Source organism: Cydia fagiglandana, chromosome 1 (assembly GCF_963556715.1).
Source record: "Cydia fagiglandana chromosome 1, ilCydFagi1.1, whole genome shotgun sequence".
NCBI classification, from domain to species: domain Eukaryota; kingdom Metazoa; phylum Arthropoda; class Insecta; order Lepidoptera; family Tortricidae; genus Cydia; species Cydia fagiglandana.
In genome coordinates, this window is record NC_085932.1 from 9,730,713 (window position 1) to 9,750,448 (window position 19,736).

The following is a 19,736-nucleotide window of genomic DNA, read 5'->3' on the forward strand; positions in this document are numbered from 1 at the left end:
TACTGGAGCTTTGGTGTCCATGACTGGAGAAAAATAGCATAGTTTTAATTTGTTAAGTATGTGGAAACTCATTGCAGTATCTTTGATACAACACGCCTGAAACATGAAAGACGGGTAGGACTTTCATCTTTCAAACGCTAAGCGGTAGACCATTCACATGTATTAGGGAAATATCACAAATACTCCAAATTCCCTCTTAAATGTCCCATGACTGGTGCTGTTACTATATGACAACATTAATTCATTCCGTTTTAAGTTAAAAGAATATCTGGAGCAAACTGTGTTCGGCGTTACAGAGCGTGGCGTGGCGATATTACCTACCTGCAATTCTGCTACTATGTGACTATTATTACAAAAAAAGGATATGGAGTTAGAAGCTGCAAGCGGTGGATTCAACCTACTTTTACTTACACCGGCTCTTATTTAGGTGCTATCTTTGTATACCAAATTGAAAGAAATGAAAATACTTTACTGTTATGTTTTTGTTTTATTCATTCTACTCTTTAAAACCTTTTCTACATAATATTAGGTCCACTTGGGCGGTTTACGAGTGATTTTTTTGTTTGATACCTTGTAATAGATTTTTATAATTTACAAGAAATCAAACAAAAAAATTACGTACATCACCAGATATAGTAATCCACTTCGTCACCTTTTTCTGGTAGTATTTCGTTTCTGTAACGGTCTGGCGCCCCCTACGCAGAGTTTCGCGTAATATTCCCTATTGATAACCTTCGTCCTTCTCAGATTTGAAAGTCAGTTAGGTAATAAAAGCTAGTAAAATAGTTTCTGGTTGGGCCAGTAATTCACTGGTAAAGAATAACTTAAAACATTAAGTCCACCTTTTGTACCTTTAACTTGTTTTGTGCAATAAAGTATAAAATAATGAAATAAATAAATATTTAAGAACATCCTATTTTACTAGTAGAAATAATAAATAGGACCAAACAATGGAACTGTTACAATTATAGAGTAGGTAACTACTTTATGCAATCTGTTTAATTACGGAGGCAAACATAAGAAAAACATCAAAATCAAATTTCATGTAACTAATAAAATAACTAAAAAAGTTTCATAATTTCAATTATAGAGTACCTTTGGTTCCAAAGGACCAGAACCAGAGCTTTGGTTGCAACTATTGAGGTTTTCCATTTATCCAAGTAACCAATTAACCAGGTTTCACTGTAGTAGTAAAATATAGGTTTACATTTTTTGCCTTATTACAAAGGAATAAGGTCCAAAAGTGTAAACATTATCTTTGACGTCGACAGTCCATTTTGAGGAAAAAATTAAACTAGTTGAAAAACACGAAACTGAAGGCTCTCGACTGACAACAGATGACGGCCAACAGGCCACCGGCCGGCTATCTGATAATGTGTGTGTAAATTGGCCTGCAGGCCACGGACTGTCCGGCAGATATCTGTCGACGCTGACCGGAATCGACGAGCCGTAGTCCGAATAGCCGTCAGTCCAAAATCTGAAATAGAACTGTTAATGTGTGGTCTGCTGCGGTTAACTGACAGGCTAACATCGTCCGGCGAACTGTCAATTTGTAGGGATCTGTCAAAATTATATCAGACTATTGCCGGCAGGCGGCCGTACGGTGGGAAAATGACGACTCGTCTGTAGTCGCAGAGGTGGCAGCAGACCATTGCCGGCCGGCAATAATCGCTTATGTTTGTGGACGTTATTGGTCTAGGACGGCAGGTCGCCCGATAAGGCCAGAGACTGCAGGCGGACTGGTAATCAGTGGGCCCCTTAACTAAGACTTGGACGAACTTCTAAAACCCGACAATAATGGTTTGCTCAATTTATGTACAGCATTATTATGATTACGTCTTCATCGTAGCAGCGTCTATCCGTGTAACATTTTGTAAAGCACGAGTTGATTTTAAGCGTTATGTAAATATTAAAGAAATAAATACATCTCAGAGTAATTAAACCTTTCTACGAATATTGTTTGTTTTGTCTGTTTTATGTAAACCTGTTTATGTGCAATAAAGTGACACACATACATACATTTTCATAAAATATGGATGGAAATTGCTATTTGCTAATTCGTGTTATAAACGTGATAAAATAATTCTAGCATATGTAAATAATTGTGAACATATATTTCATTTTATTTTTAGTGTTGTTATAAAGAAATGGTGCTAAAGTTTGATAACCACCAGAAAACCAGCAGTGTAGCGACGCCTTGTCTTATTGGGAGAACAACATTGCATTCAATTCAACACTTTTTGTTAATATACCTGTCAAGGCCCAATCGACCTAGCCCTAAACTAAGCAAAGCTTGTTCTATGGACAATAGGCAACGATATATATTATATACTTACTTAGATAATACGATAACATCCGTAACTTAGGGACAAATATTCGTGATTAATATTGAATACACAAACACGCCCTTACCAGGATTTTAACCCGGGACCCTCCTTCTTCGTAAGCAACACTATAGACTTGGCTAGGAGGTCATTTCTATTAATTACACAAACAATTAATGTGGTTTGTGTAGGTGTGTAATTGTGTATCTATTAATGTAGGTATGTCAAGGGTTTGATGAATAACTACATATTATGTGCAGAATAAACTCGTTCCAAACTACGTATTGCAAAATTAATACATCATATACATTATATCCTATTGTCCAGAGTTCCCGGTTTCTATCCCATCCGACATAATATTCCTGACAATCAATACGATATATTTGACGTATTACGTGCGTAGGAAGATCCAGGCTTTGTTTACAATACGTGACATAGTGAGAGTTTCACGCATTTAGTTCTAAATAGAATAGTAGGTAGATACGTATCAAAAATATACACAATATACTAATTGAAGCCTACGTGGATATTTGGAACAATTTCCGAAAAAAGTATGACATAACTTAACCTTGTAATATGTGACTTAAGTATTTTATGGATTATGGATAGGATAAAGAGAGGTCATACGTCATGTAATCTAACCTAACACTAACATTAAGTAACACGCCTAATGTAGGAATTAAAGTTGTAAAGCCTTATATGTAATATAAGAAAGTTGTATCCCCTCATACCTATAGGTACATATTTAGTTTTACTAAAATCTTAGTCAACGGTTGAATAACACCCATTTTTGGTAAGGTATTTTGTCTACTTCTTTCGTACTCATGACAGCCTAGGAAATGGAATCGGAATTCGACAGGAACATCCATATACGACACGTCCTTAAACCCGTGTTACTTGTAATAAAAATTAAACAAATTATTTCCTGTGATTCGCCTTGAATTAAGCAGTTAGCTAGGTTATTATTATTAGCTACTAATTAACTCATAATAAGCCAAACAATCAACTTTATTTAAAATCGCTGGTTTCTTAATTTCATGTACTAATATCATATTTTAGTATCATATACAACAGTTAACCGCAGGTAATGAACATAAATGCGTAGATAATAGAAACGGCGGGGCGAGCCCGAGGCGGTTAGAGGTCGCATGCCTACCACTAAATATTCACTAACCTGTCTCTATTTATCCCTGCCGTAACTTGACCTGTAAATTCTCAGCAACTATACGCAAATAGAGATCAGGCTTGTTGGACTGTTTATGGCGAAGAAGTTGGCGAGCATTGAGAAAAGGGCCTTGCAATCTGCGGTCGCAGTCAAGCCCGCAATCTTAAGGGCGTGCTATGAGACATCTTGAACCGGGAAGCTTGAGGTCGCCCTATCGATAGATAATAAGTATATTCTAGCGTTTGCTGTGAACAGACTACATGAATTTTAATATGTAATATGCTAGTAAAAATAATCATCGCCTAATAATACGAATTGAGAAATTAATTTAGTAGGTTCGTTTAATAAATTGAATTAGAAAGTCACGGTAGTTAAAACATAGCATAAGTAATTATTTACCGATAAGATAATGATTAAGTGCTGGAGTTTTTTGTGCTGTGTGCTAAAGATACCAATATGATGTCGCCTTCCGTCACTTTCTTGAATCACATTTACGTAGATACCTACCTACCTAATATGAGTAAGTTCACAAACCAAAATCACAAGTTCAAATGTCCTTCAATTTAAGGAAGAGGAGAAAAGTTTTGTTTCTCAAAAATCTGTCGAGTTTTGTGATCCAATTAATCTGTTCACATCTCAATTTGAGTATTTCGAATTTCACGGCTGAAAATACCAACAAACAAAGAAATAATTTTTAAATTGCATGGCATTTTGCCATGAACGGAAATTGAGCCGAGGCATGGTCCTTATGTTTTGCAGTCGCTGTGTGAAACCACTGTGCAAAACTTGATTCCTAGCCAAAGCTTTCCATATGGGTAGTGGTAATACGTAATACGTAAGTATACGAGCAAAAATGGGTAGGCCCAATAATTTGCAATAGTATTTTACACGACGACGCGTGCAAAAATATCTCGCATGATTTGACATAGCCATAAAACGTGACATTTATCATAGTTTTGCGCACTTTCTCGTGCAATATATTACCTATTGCAGGAAATTACATATATTAAGTTCTAGTAAGTACCGACTAATTACTATCTAAAAGTAAGTTTGGACATTATCGATATAAAGCTACAGCTAACCATGTAGGTACTGTCGTTTCCACCTCTACTTATGATTCCTTTCGCGACGCATGTAAGCGCCCTGCTTTGGGTATACCTTATTAATAATAAAATGTGCGTGTTAATAGAATAGAGAATAGCTTTTTGTATAGGGGTCGGTGTAAAACCATACAAATTAGACCTTTCGATTCTTCGACTTACAATGTTGTAAGTTTCGGCGTGCCAAAAGGTTCGGCAGTTTTTTGGCCAAAACCGATCGACCTTTCGGCCATAAAATGATTTTTATGCCGAAAACTGCCCAAATCGAAACTTCGGCCGGATACTAACGGTTAGCTTACCAAATTCATACTTACATAGCATTTCGAGTATCAGGCACGGCTCTATTGCTGGGCAGGGCATCGGAGGCGGCCTGGTTGAAGCGGTTCCGCACGTACGGGTCGGAGTCTTTGGAGCCCCCTGCCACATACCCCCCCTCGTCGAAGTACCGCCCTGTGCTGGTGTACGGCTCGTCAGCTGATGGACTGCTCTCTGTTTCTTCGATGTTCGTTTGTTTTATTAGCCGTAGGGCTATGTTTTCTTCCTGTAACAAGGAAATTGAGATAAGCAACGCTATTGGGTAGGTAAAGTTTTTTGAAGATAGGCAAATTATATTTTTTCCCGATAGTATTCATTATAGCGATCACGGAAATGCAGCTCTTTTATTTTTATATCATTTTATTGATTAAATATAATTTTTTAAATGATCGATATGACGTTTGTGAGGTGAAATGGCAGATTCCAGTAATTAATTCCTTGGCGCGTAGTAAATGGGATGAGATAGAAAAAAAATCGATGTCAACTGTCAGTGTCATTCTTGGAAAATAACTTGCAAATAATTGGAAAATAATGGTCGGACGAAACATTTGTGTTTTCTTGTAATTGGATGTCGGTGTGATTTCTAGAATAAGTATTTTTAACGTCCCTAGCACGATCAACACGGATATTTTGATAATGATAACGATTGCTTTCGACTACTTGGCACTGCTTCTTGGAGAACATTTTCATTAACGCCTCCACCACGACTCTTGGACTGCTACACGAGTCATTTTGGATCTCAGTATCAACACAATAGATGGAGACGATCCCGGAAACGTTCGAATGGAAATATAATATTACAGAGATGAACTCAAAGTGCGTCGTACCGTCTTGTAGGAAGTACAGATACGTTACTTTCCAAATTCAGCGTATTTGAGCACACCAAAGTCTTTAACAGCGATTCGGTGCCAAGCTTTGAAGATATATTGGCCAAAATGGTAACTTATACGTTTGTGAGGACTATATAAACGTGATTGTTGTATTATACATACATAATGATTAAGATTGTAATAGTCTTATAACTAGGTCGTTATTGGCTATTATATATGGGCTCGGCAAGGTGTTCACAATATCTGAACACGCACGCCCTGATAATAGAGGCGTGTTCAGATATTTATGAGCACCCTAGCTGCACCAATATATCTGATGGCGACTGTACTTTAGAAAACTTATAATATAAATTCTTCTATCTGTGAGTACCTGTAATTGGCTTTGTATTGTTACCTAAATCTATATAATGTTTTTGCAGCTGTTGGTACTCCTTACAAAATAAAATAAAATAAAAATAAAATAAATCCAAAATAATATAATATAAATCCAGTAAATTTCGTTTCGTTTTATTTTAAAATCCACAAATTATTATCCTTAAGCATTAACATTACAACAGTATATAGAATCACGCTGTGTGGCGTGCCCTTGAAGAGAGTTGAGCGGTTCAAATATGGTCAATATGGATAAGTATGTCTGTAGGGTAAATGTGCTTCACGTTGGGGCCTGTTTACATATTGATTAGTGTTGATTGCGGGTTTAATACATTTGCCACTATACACAAGTAGCAAGTGTATCAACTCGCAAAAATACTACATTTACGCTTCCATTGAGGTATACATAGTAAGCACTATTCTCAAATTATGTGAGGAAATAAAACAAATTCAATTTAGTAAAGCGTATTTAATAGGGGTAAAGTGACGCGAATACAATTAAAAAAACAACGCATATTCTTAGTTTATATTAAATGTAGATGGCTTTTTAGTTTTCACTTGGTCACAGAAATACGCTAAAAACCACATTCAGAGTAGGTGTTTCTTGCGTTTTGGCTGTCCTTCTTGTGTCCTTCCACAGCATGAGCATGTCGTAAGTCCTGTTGTATTTGTCCCAGGACTTAGCAGGAAGCTAGTTATTCATTATTAAGTTTGCTTCTGCTTTCAAATGAGGCGGTGCATGCCGTCTATTCCAGGTCGTTTTCGTCACTTGAACTCATTTTGTTTATTACGAGTATTAAAATAACAAGCGGTAACTTATTGAGTATTGCACAACGAATAAACTTTGCCGCCTTTTATTTGCATATTTTTTAAAATTATATTACCATAGATACAAAGCATACGGTACGCGCATGCGTCAATCCGCGCGCACCGCGCAGCGCCCTTTCGCGGTGCTAAAGCGGTATCCAGACGGGACTGATCAAATCGGTCGATCTGATCAGAAATGAAATTGGCGTCAATCTCCAATTTTAGATTTATGGTGATATTAGACCCATTTAAGTTGAAAAAATGCCCCATAACGAAAATACTAGCCTCACAAATTGGTGTTCTTGTGTCCGCACCTCATTTTATTGGTCATTATCGGCGGTTGAATTCGGCGAGCTAAATTGGCGTTTGCGTCCATACGTCCCGATTCGATCGGGCAATTTAATCAGATTGGCGAAAAATTGACTAATCTGGATACGCCTTAAGCAACATCGAGTTCACGATAATTTGACATATAATAATAATAGATTTTTAGCATAAGTTGCATTTCATAAAACTTAACCCAAATCATTTGTACATTTTCAAGTCAAAGATAAAGACATGTTGGTTTTAAAATTTTAATAAGTATAGACCATAACATTGTCATGATCTTGTAACATTGTTAAAATAAGAGAGTCTCCCATTTTCATTTTATTGCATTTTTTATAAAATGTCTTTAGATTCTCGGGATATCTTGGTCCTAATTCGATTGCTCTTTTTTATGGAAATAATTATATCCTTCAGATTCACAGGATGCTCGGAGAGGCTTAGCCGAATAACACTGCAAGGAAGTATGTCATGGCTCAATGGTTCTAATTAGCCATCAGTATAATACCGCCAATGAATGTTTACATCCACCTGAAAATAAGAACAACATTCATAAAATGAGGATAACCACACAAAACTAACAGATGGTTGAAATTGTTAGAAAAAATTAGACCGATTTCTTGTTTACGAACTTAACAGCTCATGGCAATTTAATAATAAAAATCAAAACACAAGTGAAGAAAGTTTTATGTACCTATGTATTTCACGGATACGTACTCCTGTACGGCCATTGCTCCTCTAATTCAACGGCATTGTGCCTATCACTGTTATGATAATAATTTCAAATTTGTAGAATCTGCTCGCAATCTCGTATGAACTCGCTTATTTTTCTTGCAAAACTCTGTCCAAGGGTCAGCGTAGGGGCCGTCGTGTAGGGGTGGGGAAGAAAACGTTGTCCAATAATTTATGCAGTGCCAAGTTATCGAAAGTAAATTCAATCTTTGTCCAAATACGCGCAGATGTCGTGGGGAATCAGAAGTCCGTGGGTCGTGCTGAGGTCGCCGAAAATCTCAATGATAACATTAATAGCAATTCGCAAGGTAACATGAGGCTTGTCCGTTATTTTTCGGGAATGAGAGCTAAGTGACACTGACAGTTGACATCGTTTTTTTTTCTATCCCGTCCCATTTACTACGCGCCAAGGAATTAATTACTGGAATCTGCCATTTCACCTCACAAACGTCATATCGATCATTTAAAAAATTATATTTAATCAATAAAATGATATAAAAATAAAAGAGCTGCATTTCCGTGATCGCTATAATGAATACTATCGGGAAAAAATATAATTTGCCTATCTTCAAAAAACTTTACCTACCCAATTGTTATCAAATTTTAGGGATGTATATTTCAGACGTACCGTTAAGAAAGTTTAGGTGTGATTAGGGCTAATGGAATGGTCAGAAGCCTTGAGTTGAAATAGAATGAATACGTTAGATTTATCGGGCAACCTTATGGCTCTGCTGGTAGTGCAATATTAGACTTCGGCGGTTGGCGAACACATCACAATATTCTTAAGCTCGCGTTCTAAAATCCCTCTCCTCCTCTCTCTATTCCCTTCATTCCTCAAAAATTTATGATAAATCGCGCGCGGATCTAATAACCCCGTTTACGGTAACTACGAGTAATTTCACCCAAGCCCTATAAGTCCTATAACGCTAATTTGTTAATTATCTATACGCCTGTCTGATACTCTGATCTGCATACTCTAGCCAACTAATTTTGAATACCGCACTTCCACTCTCTCATTATGTCCTATAAATCTAAGCGAGATGAAGACAAAACCGACCTCCCATAATCAAAAATTTTGCGCTTACTATCTTATTCATTTCACGTTTAACGCGTGAGCTCAGCAGAAGGTACCTTCCCTGAATTTATGGACCACTCCGTTCTTCTACATAATTAAGTAGCTACTTAAAGCATAAAGCTTTATGCTTTGGACGATGTTGAATTCTTTAAACTCATCAACGGTATGGAAACGTAACGGTTAATAGTGGTTCTGACAATAACTGGATTATTGTAAACAAACCTGCCAGTTGATATTTGATAAGAGCCTTCTAGAGACCTTTTCATAATAGTAAATTGGTAAAAAAATATAAATAGTAATCGCCTAAATTTCAAGGAAGTGGAACGTTTGCAAAAATATGTTAAAGGAAACTTTTTCACTGGCTTGTGAAGAAATGTTTTTACAGGATTTTTTAACAGAATAATATAAAACAATCATCTCATTTATAATTAAGTTCCCATATTGTACATGTACGCGTCTCTGAGGCAGGACATGAAGACCGTTGTACATTATAATAACATCTCTGTAACTCATGACCAATTGACTAACAATAAATATTTTGATTTTGATTGATAAAATTGCGTCAAATAAAAACTTTCGCATGTGTGATTTCTGGGCCCAACTACCAAGTAAGTGTCAAGGTTAGTTACCTACCCTTTGCATTTCAAGTCCAAAGCACAGTGTCTCGCTCTATTACCGCGCCTAAGTAGCCATAACGAAAACTACAGCGCCAGACGTTTTGATCAACAGGAGTGGCATTTCAACTGTAAAAATGTTCTCTTTATTTGATATAAATTTGACAATACTCACAGTAGGTACAACTCTATCATAGTTATAAGTAGTTATATATAGGCGCTAATAGCGAGAATCACTGCAACCAATATCAAATCAATATAAGATTTTTTAAGTTCAAATGCAATTTCAGTTCTCATGCCCAGTGGATGAAATCTTAAAGGCTTACGGCTCGATTCGGGAAATTAATTAGAGACTCACTAGATATGAAATAGCAAAGATATGTGACGTTCCACTGCAAAAGGTACCTTATGGCGGCTGGCGCCGCGATTCGGGAAATGAATTAGAGGTTCACTAGATATGAAATAGTGAAGATATGTGACGTTCTACGGAAAAAGGTACCTTATGGCAGCCGGTGCTTACGTCGCATAGCGCCGCAATAATATTGGAGCGGCGTTAGTAATAGCGTAAGCGCCAACCGCCATAAGGTACCTTTATCCGTGGGACGTCACATATCTTTACTATATCGTATCTAGTTAATCTCTAATTCATTTCCCGAATCGCACCGTTATTCTTTGTAATTGGCTCGATTAAATTATGGAATCTAACATTTTACTGTCTCCTTTGAGCTTGAATGGCCAATGATCATCTGCAATTTGAATGTTCTTAAGTATTTTATCCGATGTGACTGTGTGACCTTGACACATTGCAATATACTTACTAGAATTATTCCATATGTAAATGAAATGGTATAAATCACCAGATAGAACTGTGTCATAGATATCGTAACACATGTAAACACATTGTGCAAGTTGGAAATTAAGTTAAAATAGATAGTCTAAATTTTAAGCGAATAAATCGTAAGTTTATCGTGAAATAATAAAAATAAAGTTACTACGTAATATTATGAGGTAACTCTATATTGTTGATATTCGGAGAGTGGGCTAAAAGCATAAAGAAAGGATGGGTCCGAGAGCGAATTGATGACTATCCTGTACGATGTTTTATTTAACTGGTTGACGATAGGTAATGTTGTGTGTTTGTTTGATACCTACTAGCATCTTAGTATTTTCACTTGTATAAAAAATTCTACCCTCTTTTATTCTTCTAAAGCAGCGGTTCTCAAACTTTTTGGTGACGGAACCATTTTGAAGAGCGAAATATATTTGACGGAGCCCCAAATTAAAAATGTTCGTTCGTCGCTGTGGACCAGATATGCCCAAAGAAGACCTTTTTTCCCTTATTTCCCTTATTATCTCGAGAAGTTCAATCGAGGTTTTACGAAGGAGACCCTAGGGATCTGCGGAGCACACTTTAAGAATGGCTGTCCAAAAGGATTATTTCCGTAATGAACATTTTAAGCGCTTGTTTATTTAGGCGTTCGTTAACCTTAACTGAGAAAATCTTATTGCATGCTGTCACATAGCGCCAGCTAGTGGTTTAGGTGGAACTTCGTTGGTTTTGATTATTTCTGTTAGTGTTAATTTCTTTTTAGAAATATTGAACAGGATTTAATTTAATTATAGTTTAGGTACAATTATAAATATTTGTATTTCACCTTTTTAGGGTTCCGTACCTCAAAAGGAAAAAACGGAACCCTTATAGGATCACTCGTGCGTCTGTCTGTCCGTCCGTCTGTCACAGCCAATTTGCTCCGAAACTACTGAACCAATTTAGTTGAAATTTGGTACACTTATGTAAGTCCGTGACCCAAAGACGGATATGTAACGTCAACAAATTAATTTTAAACATAGGGGCTACTTTTGGGGGGTAAACCATAAAATTAAAAATCAAAGTTTTGCAAACTATGTCGTGTTACATATCAAACGAAAGAGCTCATTGTGAGAATCTCAAATATTTTTTTTTTATAAATTTACGATTAAAATTCTAGAAGTTATTCAAGAAAATAGACAAAAAATGACCATTCCCCCCCCTCTATCTCCGAAACTACTAAGTCTAAAACTCTGAAAAAAATACACAAAATTGTCCTTTTCCTAAAGATGACAGGAAAACCTATTAGAAATCTAGAGTCAAGCGTGAGTCGGATTTAAGAACAAAAATGCGGTTTAGGTTTTTTAGGGACACAGCCGCAATGGTTTAAGTGGAACGTGATGTATTAGAGTTCTAGACAGCTATTGCGAAGGCCCTAGGCCGAAATCCGCATAAGGCCGAAGACCCGAAGCGTCCCGAAGAGACGTGCCTTTAGCTTCAAGCGTGAGTCGGACTTAAGATAAAAAATGCGACTAAGCTGTATCTGGCACACAGCCGCAATGTTACTTGTAGTACTGATTGATTAGGTTACTAGGTATTGTCACGTGTTTTAAAAAGCACTATACATGGTGGCCAAAAAATAAACTAAGTGTATTTCCGTTGCCGACGTGCAACCCCGAAATCGCAAAGAAAAATTTGGCTGTCTCATACGTTTTGACTGGTCCGTTTTCTATGGGAGGATACATTTCTTTTAGCGATTTCGGGTCCCATAGTAAATGTTGCTCAGTAGGTAGGTATAATCCCAATACCTCCCTGGTTACGGGAATGTACTTATTTTTTGGCCACCCTGTAGGTATTATCTCTCTTCGGCCTTCGCTTTTAAAACACTTGCGGAAGTTGTAGGAAGCGCGACCCATTGGACGCTCCGAGTTTCAGCCCTACGCGGAGCTGGGTCTTCAGACTTCGCATTTAGACACTTGTACTATTGTTCGGCATTTAATTTCCTATCTAGAAGCTACTTGCATATTTGCAGAGATATAAGCCACCACGTCAGAAAACTTCATGTTACATGTGTTGAAAACTTGATTGACTCATTCGGGTTTTTCAAGGCGTTTCACTCACGTCACGTTACACCTACAAAAATTTTTTTTGAAAATTGTGTGATGTACGGAACCCTTGAAACGCGAGTCCGACTCGCACTTGACCAGTTTTTTTCTTGATATTGTGTCGTTAGTTAATTAAACCTACATGTTTAAAGGGTAGCACGATATGACTGGCAACGTGCTGTTCGTATTGTAAAGAGCACTAAATTTGAAATGGAAGGAAAATAGAATAAGAAGAAAAGACGGCATTGATGAGTGTCAGAACATAATATTGTTTGTTACAAAAATTAGAATATATTAATATAAAACTCAGCGTGGAAATCCATTGTCGCTGTATATAGTTCCAGAGAAACATATTGATATATATTATTGGATACTGGGGTTTAATAGATCGAGGCAAATGTTGCTGAGGAGAGAGGTGTGTGCCCATGAGCGTGGCAAGCTGATGTAAGAGACGGGTCTTCTCAAGATCGGGACGCCTTTCATGGCCATTGTCACAAGTTCCGACCCAAATGCTATTCTTGACCGCTGCAGACTTTTCTGTAAGTATTACGATTCGGTTCAGTGTTTAGGTGTCTGTCAGCAGTTGTGCACAAGCTAAATCTCATGATATTTGTTATATTTTAGATCGTCTGTCTCGTTCGTCTGGCGGAATGCAGAGGAGTTAGCTTGGAGGAATTAACATCGTCTGTGGCCGCAGGTATGTGTTGGCCCTTAGGTAGCCCTTAGTACGCTCATAGTTTACTTGAAGTCCAATTTTATTATTGTCATAGATCGGTAACCTTTTGCTTTTGTCACATTTATAATGAATAACTTTAATATCATAACTAAGGTTTACTGTGATCTAATGGACAGTGTTACTTGCCAAATTTAATGCTCAGGTGTAACTTTCGTATTATAATTATCTGAATGAAATTTAATTAAACAACTAGTTTGTTAGTGGTTTATCCTAAGTGTAAGAATACAGATATTATTGAACCAACAGCTCTACCGTTAGCAATCTGAGCTAGAAGTTGTAATTTTAGGGTATGTAGGAGAAGAAATAATTTTTTTCTTTATTTTATACATCCCTAAGTATTATGTAACCAGCCGGGTACATTTTCGTAGGATTACAGGTTACAATGCCGTTGGTGATTCTTATAATGATGTTTGCTTTCTTCAAACGCTCGGTAATTTTCTGGGTTATTTCACCGACCGTGAAAATGTGTCCAATTTGCGCCGTTTAGGGCTACTGCGCCGCGCTTACGGTTCTGCTATGGTTGTCTCAAATTTATAATATGATGCACTTAGGCACAATACAAGTATTATAAGAAGTTTATTGACTTAGATACATTATCTAATCGTTTACGAAAATAGCATACTACATGGGTAATATAATATAGGCATCTGTAACAAGTTAAGTAAGGCCTGATTCGAAACAAATTTGACAAATTCAGAGTGATTTTTCTTGGATATTTTCTAGCTTACTTTATATATACACTACGACATTATAATTATCAGAATCACAAAATTATTATACCAAAAAATTTTTTTTTTTATCAATTCTAAGATGATCAAAAAAATCAAATAAACGCCGCCGTCTTTTTAATTAGGCGCCAAATTGCTGTCAAAAACTTGATAAGTATGGAAGAAACTTGCACATAACTAATTTCCAACATAACCTGTTACCTAATATTATACCAATACTGAAAGGTAATTTCATTGCAATATCCATGAAACAATGAGGATCTAGACATATCTTCAAATATCTGGCGTATCAGGAATTTCGTCGATGTGGTGTCAGTTACCGGGCATTGGTTACTTTTCGACAGAGAAATCGACACCAACATCACTAAAAGAAACGGTTCGCAGCTTTAGTTTAATAATGCGGATTTCCAATATTACTTTGATAATATTTGCAGATGATCCACGATGTTTATGAGGCAATCAGCATGCTTAAGCCAGTACCCTCGAAATCGGACCAAAAAACTTGATTCAACAAAGTCCCACAGTATTGACCTATTGAACGGTATGGAGTGGAGTGTCCAAGGAATTAGTTCGTTAAAACAACAAAAACTATATGCAATATAATATTTCAAAATAAACATTGTTCTTGATAGGACTCAAACTAAGAAACTGTCAAAAAACACTGTCGGATGTATGATGGAGGGCATACAACAAAACTAACGACAGGAGCGGGAAGAAATGGGAAATGATGAATTTACTTATAAATAACAATTTTTAAACAAATTTTCAATAAATTATGGAAAAACAAATCTTGATTCAGCTAGCTTCAGTACCATTAATAGGGTTTTCAATTTGGCAGATTGAATTCGAATCAGGCCTTATCTATGCTAATAACCGAAATTACGAAAAATATCTTAAATCTGAAACCTGAATTAATTAAGTTCAGAGAAAGACCGATTTCTAAGTGCGGTTTACAGTAATTTACGGACTGGAGCAGTATTATATTTCTAGCTATTTAGTTCGAATTTAAATGTGTCTGATAAAAACCAGTGACTAGAAAGAAAAATTAAGCCATAATGCATTATAATCCGAAGATACACTATGTTATACAAAATAAGTTTTGACATTTTTACATATAAAATTTCCAGAAATATAATAGTTAATCAACACTAGTTACGTAATTTCGGTAATGTCATTTAACTGTTTATACTTCTACTGCGGCATAAACAAACGAGCTCCGTTCGAGTATCGTCCTAGTTATCTAATTTCATGTGTTCAAAATGTACTTAGTAGGTACATTTTAAAGTGGCGATCTTTAACGATTTTTTTTTAATGTTCAGACCATATCCATTAGGTAAATGTAATCATAGCCTGAGCAAATTAGAAAAATCTGCGGAAATAATTCGTGTAGTTTTGAAAATTGGTACAGGTATACCTTGTGGTGTCCAGATAAACATACTAAAAGTCCTCGAGGGTAGGGGGTGTGCTGGGGGTGTAGAGGGGGGTTGAAGGTACTTTTTTTCATATTTTTGCTCATATTTCGAATATCTGTACGAATAGCATTATAATTACTTAAGACAAAAGTTTTAACATAAAATTTACTACAAATTTGGTTATGTTTATTTTTACTCTGCGATCAATACTTTAGGGGCTACAGGCTGTTAAAGTTAAATAAGTAATAAAAAATAGACGGTTTAAGAAAACGTCGTTTTTTTGGAATTGTTCATCACAAATAAAAAAATTAGCTTAGAGTAAGCAAGCTAAGCAACCTGCTGATAAAATATAAAAAAATAGGCCATATGCATGTCGGGCCATGCTCAGTGTAGGGTTCCGTAGTTACCCGTCTGTCAAAATAGACTATTTGCCATAACGCAAAAACAGCTGTACCGATTAGGTTCGCTATATTTTTCCTTGAAAGTATTTACTAAGTTATGTTTTCACGATTTTTTTCATATTTTTTGGACCCATGGTTCAAAAGTTAGGGGAACTAAGGGGTAAATCACAACTTTTTTTCTTTCAGATCGATTATTTCCGAAACTATTAAGTTGATCAAAAAATGGTTCTTGAAGACCCTTATTCGTTTTAAATGACCTATCCAACGACACCCCACACTATAGGGTGGAAGCGAAAAAAAAATTCATCCCCACTTTAATGTAGGGCAACCACCATAAAATTTTTTTTTACTAGTTTTCATGTTTAAGTTTGACACGAATATATAAATCAGTTACGCTGACAAAGTTGTAAAATATAAATTAGAAAAAATATTTTTTTAGGGTGGCTGCCGTACATTAAAAAGGGGATGAAATTTTTTTTCGCTTCCACCCTATAGTGTGGGGTGTCGTTGGATGGGTCTTTTAAAAAGAATACGGGTCTTTCAGAACCATTTTTTGATCTGCTTAATATTTTCGGAAATAATCGATCTGAAAGAAAAAAAGTTGTGTTTTCCACTTTAGTTCCCCTAACATTTGAACCATGGGTCCAAAAAATATGAAAAAAATCGTGAAAGTAAAACTTAGTAAAGACTTTCAGAGAAAAATATAGCGAACCTAATCGATTAAGCAGTTTTTGAGTTTTTGCAAATAGTCTATTTTGACAGACGGGTAACTACGGAACCCTACACTGAGCATGACCCGACATGCTCTTGGCCGGCTTTTTTATATTTTATCAGCAGGTAATTTAGCTTGCTTATTCTCAATTAAAATTTTTATTTATGATGAACAATTATGAAAATACGACGTTTTTTTAAACCGTCTATTTTTTATCTCTTATTTAACTTTAACAGCCTGTAGCTCCTAAAGTATTGATCGCAGAGTAAAAATAAACATAACCAAATTTGTAGTAAATTTTATGTTAAAACTTTTGTTCGAAGTAATTATAATGCAATTCGTACACATTTTCGAGATATGAGCAAAAATATGAAAAAAGGTACCTTCAACCCCCCTCTACACCCCCAGCACACCCCCTACCCTCGAGGACTTTTAGTATGTTTATCTAGACACCACAAGGTATGCCTGTACCAATTTTCAAAACTACACGAATTATTTCCGCAGCTTGCCCAAATTCGGCTTAATTTGACGTGGCTATCATCTCAACGTACGAAACTGTAATTAAAATGCAAAAGTAATTGTTGCCTTTCCGTTTTAACTGGGCTGTTGGATTTATTGAGAATGCCCCGGGCACGGAAGATATGTCCATTATTGTGTGGTATATTGACAACATAACATTTATTTTATTGCTTTGCTCCACACGATTCAATCTGAATTTATATAATAGGTACCTTTATTAAGAAGTAATAAGGTGGATAATTTATGTGCCAACTTAGTCCTGTGTGAAAATCATCTACCTGTCCGACATGTTTCCTTCCCATTTTCTAATTACAAGTAACAAACTTGTAGTTAAGTGAGCTTTCTAGAAATAGGTACTTTCTGCCTTCCTACAATGTGACTAAGACCAGTATTGGAGAGAAAGCTAACGCTATAAAAGACTTAAACCGTTCGATCTCGTTTTAATGCATTACTTCCGTTCGTGTAGTATGTTGTAAAATGCGTCAGCGAATATGTCTCTCGGTGAGTTTCGTTTACCGGCTAAAATACTGCCTTGAGGGCTAATTGCGTAACGCTCTATCGTTCGTTTTGTTTTTAAGTTCATAATTATGATAAGCCAATTATTTCGACTAACTTTTTCACCAGCTATGATATTAAGCCATTTCAGTTATCAATCTGGATCTAAAATTGCAATTGGAGATGCAGTTTCTAAACTTGAACATTTTTCATTAATATGAGCGAATCATAATGTTATATGTATGGGATATCCTGGGTGATCCCCTTTCATATATAAAACAAACTCATGCCGTAGGTATACACGAGCCTTCCATTAAATAAGAGCAAGGACAACACTCGTAATAGCGTACCGGCTCTCTAGAGGTCTAAGCTCTATACGCGACCCTGCACATTCCGTATAAGGCTTTACTAACGGCCTGGCCAACATCTCATTTTGAACAAGACATTGTAGTAACAAATTATACAATTTAGACTTTTATATAAATCAAACCTTTTGGCCTCCTCCGTTGGTTGTCAGCAGGGTGATCCTTTAGGCCCAGCCATTTTCAGTCTCGCCATCCATTCTATCATAAAAAATCTAAATTCTAAATTAAATATCTGGTACCTGGACGACGGAACCCTTGGAGGTGAAGCCGATACTGTTTTAGACGATCTAAAAAAACTAACATCAGAGTTAAAATCTATCGGCCTTACTCTGAACTTTTCGAAATGCGAACTCTTTATTTTGAACCCTTCCTCCGATTGCAAAATTATAGAGGACAGCTTTGCTATGATAGCCCCCGGTATCAAAATTATCAGTGACAATCAGCTTCACCTTCTTGGCTGCCCTATTTTAGATCAATCTTTCGACGAATATGTCAATGCCAAAATCCAAAATTTCAATTCTATTTCGGAACGCCTACTAAAAATTAATATGCATACCGCCTTTTCCATCATTCGATATTGCCTTTTCGTACCCAAATTTACATATGTTCTCCGCTGTAGTCACCTTTGGAAGCATCCCACCCTACTTTTAAAACTTGACTCCTTAATTCAGGATACTCTCTCATCTGTTCTCAACATACGTTTTGAAGAAAGGTCCTGGACCCAGGCCTCTCTGCCTATTCGGCACGGTGGCCTGGGTATCCGCAAAATTTCCAGTGTGTCGCTGCCTGCCTTCTTGTCCTCGGTGCATAGTGCTCAAAACCTAATTGGAGGCATTTTATCTCGCTCTCTCGGGGCCATAGAGGCAGCACATTGCACCGAGGCCAAGAATGTTTGGTCACTAACCTGCAGCAACACGGACCCGCCTGCCAATCCTTGCTCGCAGAGGCAATGGGACGAGCCGCTCTGCCGTCTAGTACGGAATAATCTCGTTGATACGTCAACTAGTACGGCGGAGCGAGCTCGTCTCCTTGCCACTGCGGAGTGGGAGTCGGGTCTGTGGCTACAAGCCCTACCCTCTCCATCCATAGGGACCCTATTGGACAGCACCACCTTCAGACTGGCGACTTGTTTGCGCATAGGGACTGTAACAAACGTCCCCCATCACTGCCGTTGTGGTGCCATGGTGGACAAATTTGGACATCATGGACTTTCCTGCGGCAGAAGCGCCGGACGCATACCCAGACACGCCAGCATCAACGACGTCATCCGAAGGGCCTTTGTCAGCGTCAAAGTCCCGGCCATACTCGAGCCCGTCGGTTTGGCTAGGGACGATGGCAAGAGGCCCGACGGTATGACGTTGGTGCCTTGGAAGATGGGACGGCCTCTAGTCTGGGATGCCACATGTGTTGACACCCTCGCGCCGTCCCACCTTCCGGGCACCAGCAGATATGCTGGTCATGCCGCGTCCATGGCAGAAGACCTCAAACGCCGCAAATATGCCACCCTTGGCAGTAGTTATATTTTTGAGGCGTTTGGGGTCGAAACGCTGGGGCCTTGGGGGCCAAGCGCGCGCCGTATATACAGGGCCTTAGCGGAGCGCCTTATAGATGCCGCAGGAGACCAGAGGGCTGGCCAGTATTTTGCTCAACGCATAAGTATTGCCATACAACGTGGCAATGCGGCCAGCCTTCTGGGCACACTGCCCATCGGCAGTGACTTGGGGGACGTTTTTTATTTATAGGCTTTTTATTTTAAGTTTATTTAGTTTAGAGATAGTTTGTATTATTATTTGTAAG

General features: G+C 37.3%; 1 protein-coding gene across 2 annotated transcripts in view; it reads right to left on the bottom strand.

The window, feature by feature from the left end:
- LOC134663868 (polypeptide N-acetylgalactosaminyltransferase 2) overlaps positions 1-19,736 on the bottom strand; it is a 96,479-nt gene that overhangs the window by 32,925 nt on the left and 43,818 nt on the right. For both annotated transcript variants that reach the window (XM_063520402.1, XM_063520394.1), the window contains exon 2: positions 4,904-5,130. In XM_063520402.1, the coding sequence (XP_063376472.1) occupies positions 4,904-5,130 (227 nt within the window). The remainder of the gene's footprint in view (positions 1-4,903; positions 5,131-19,736) is intronic.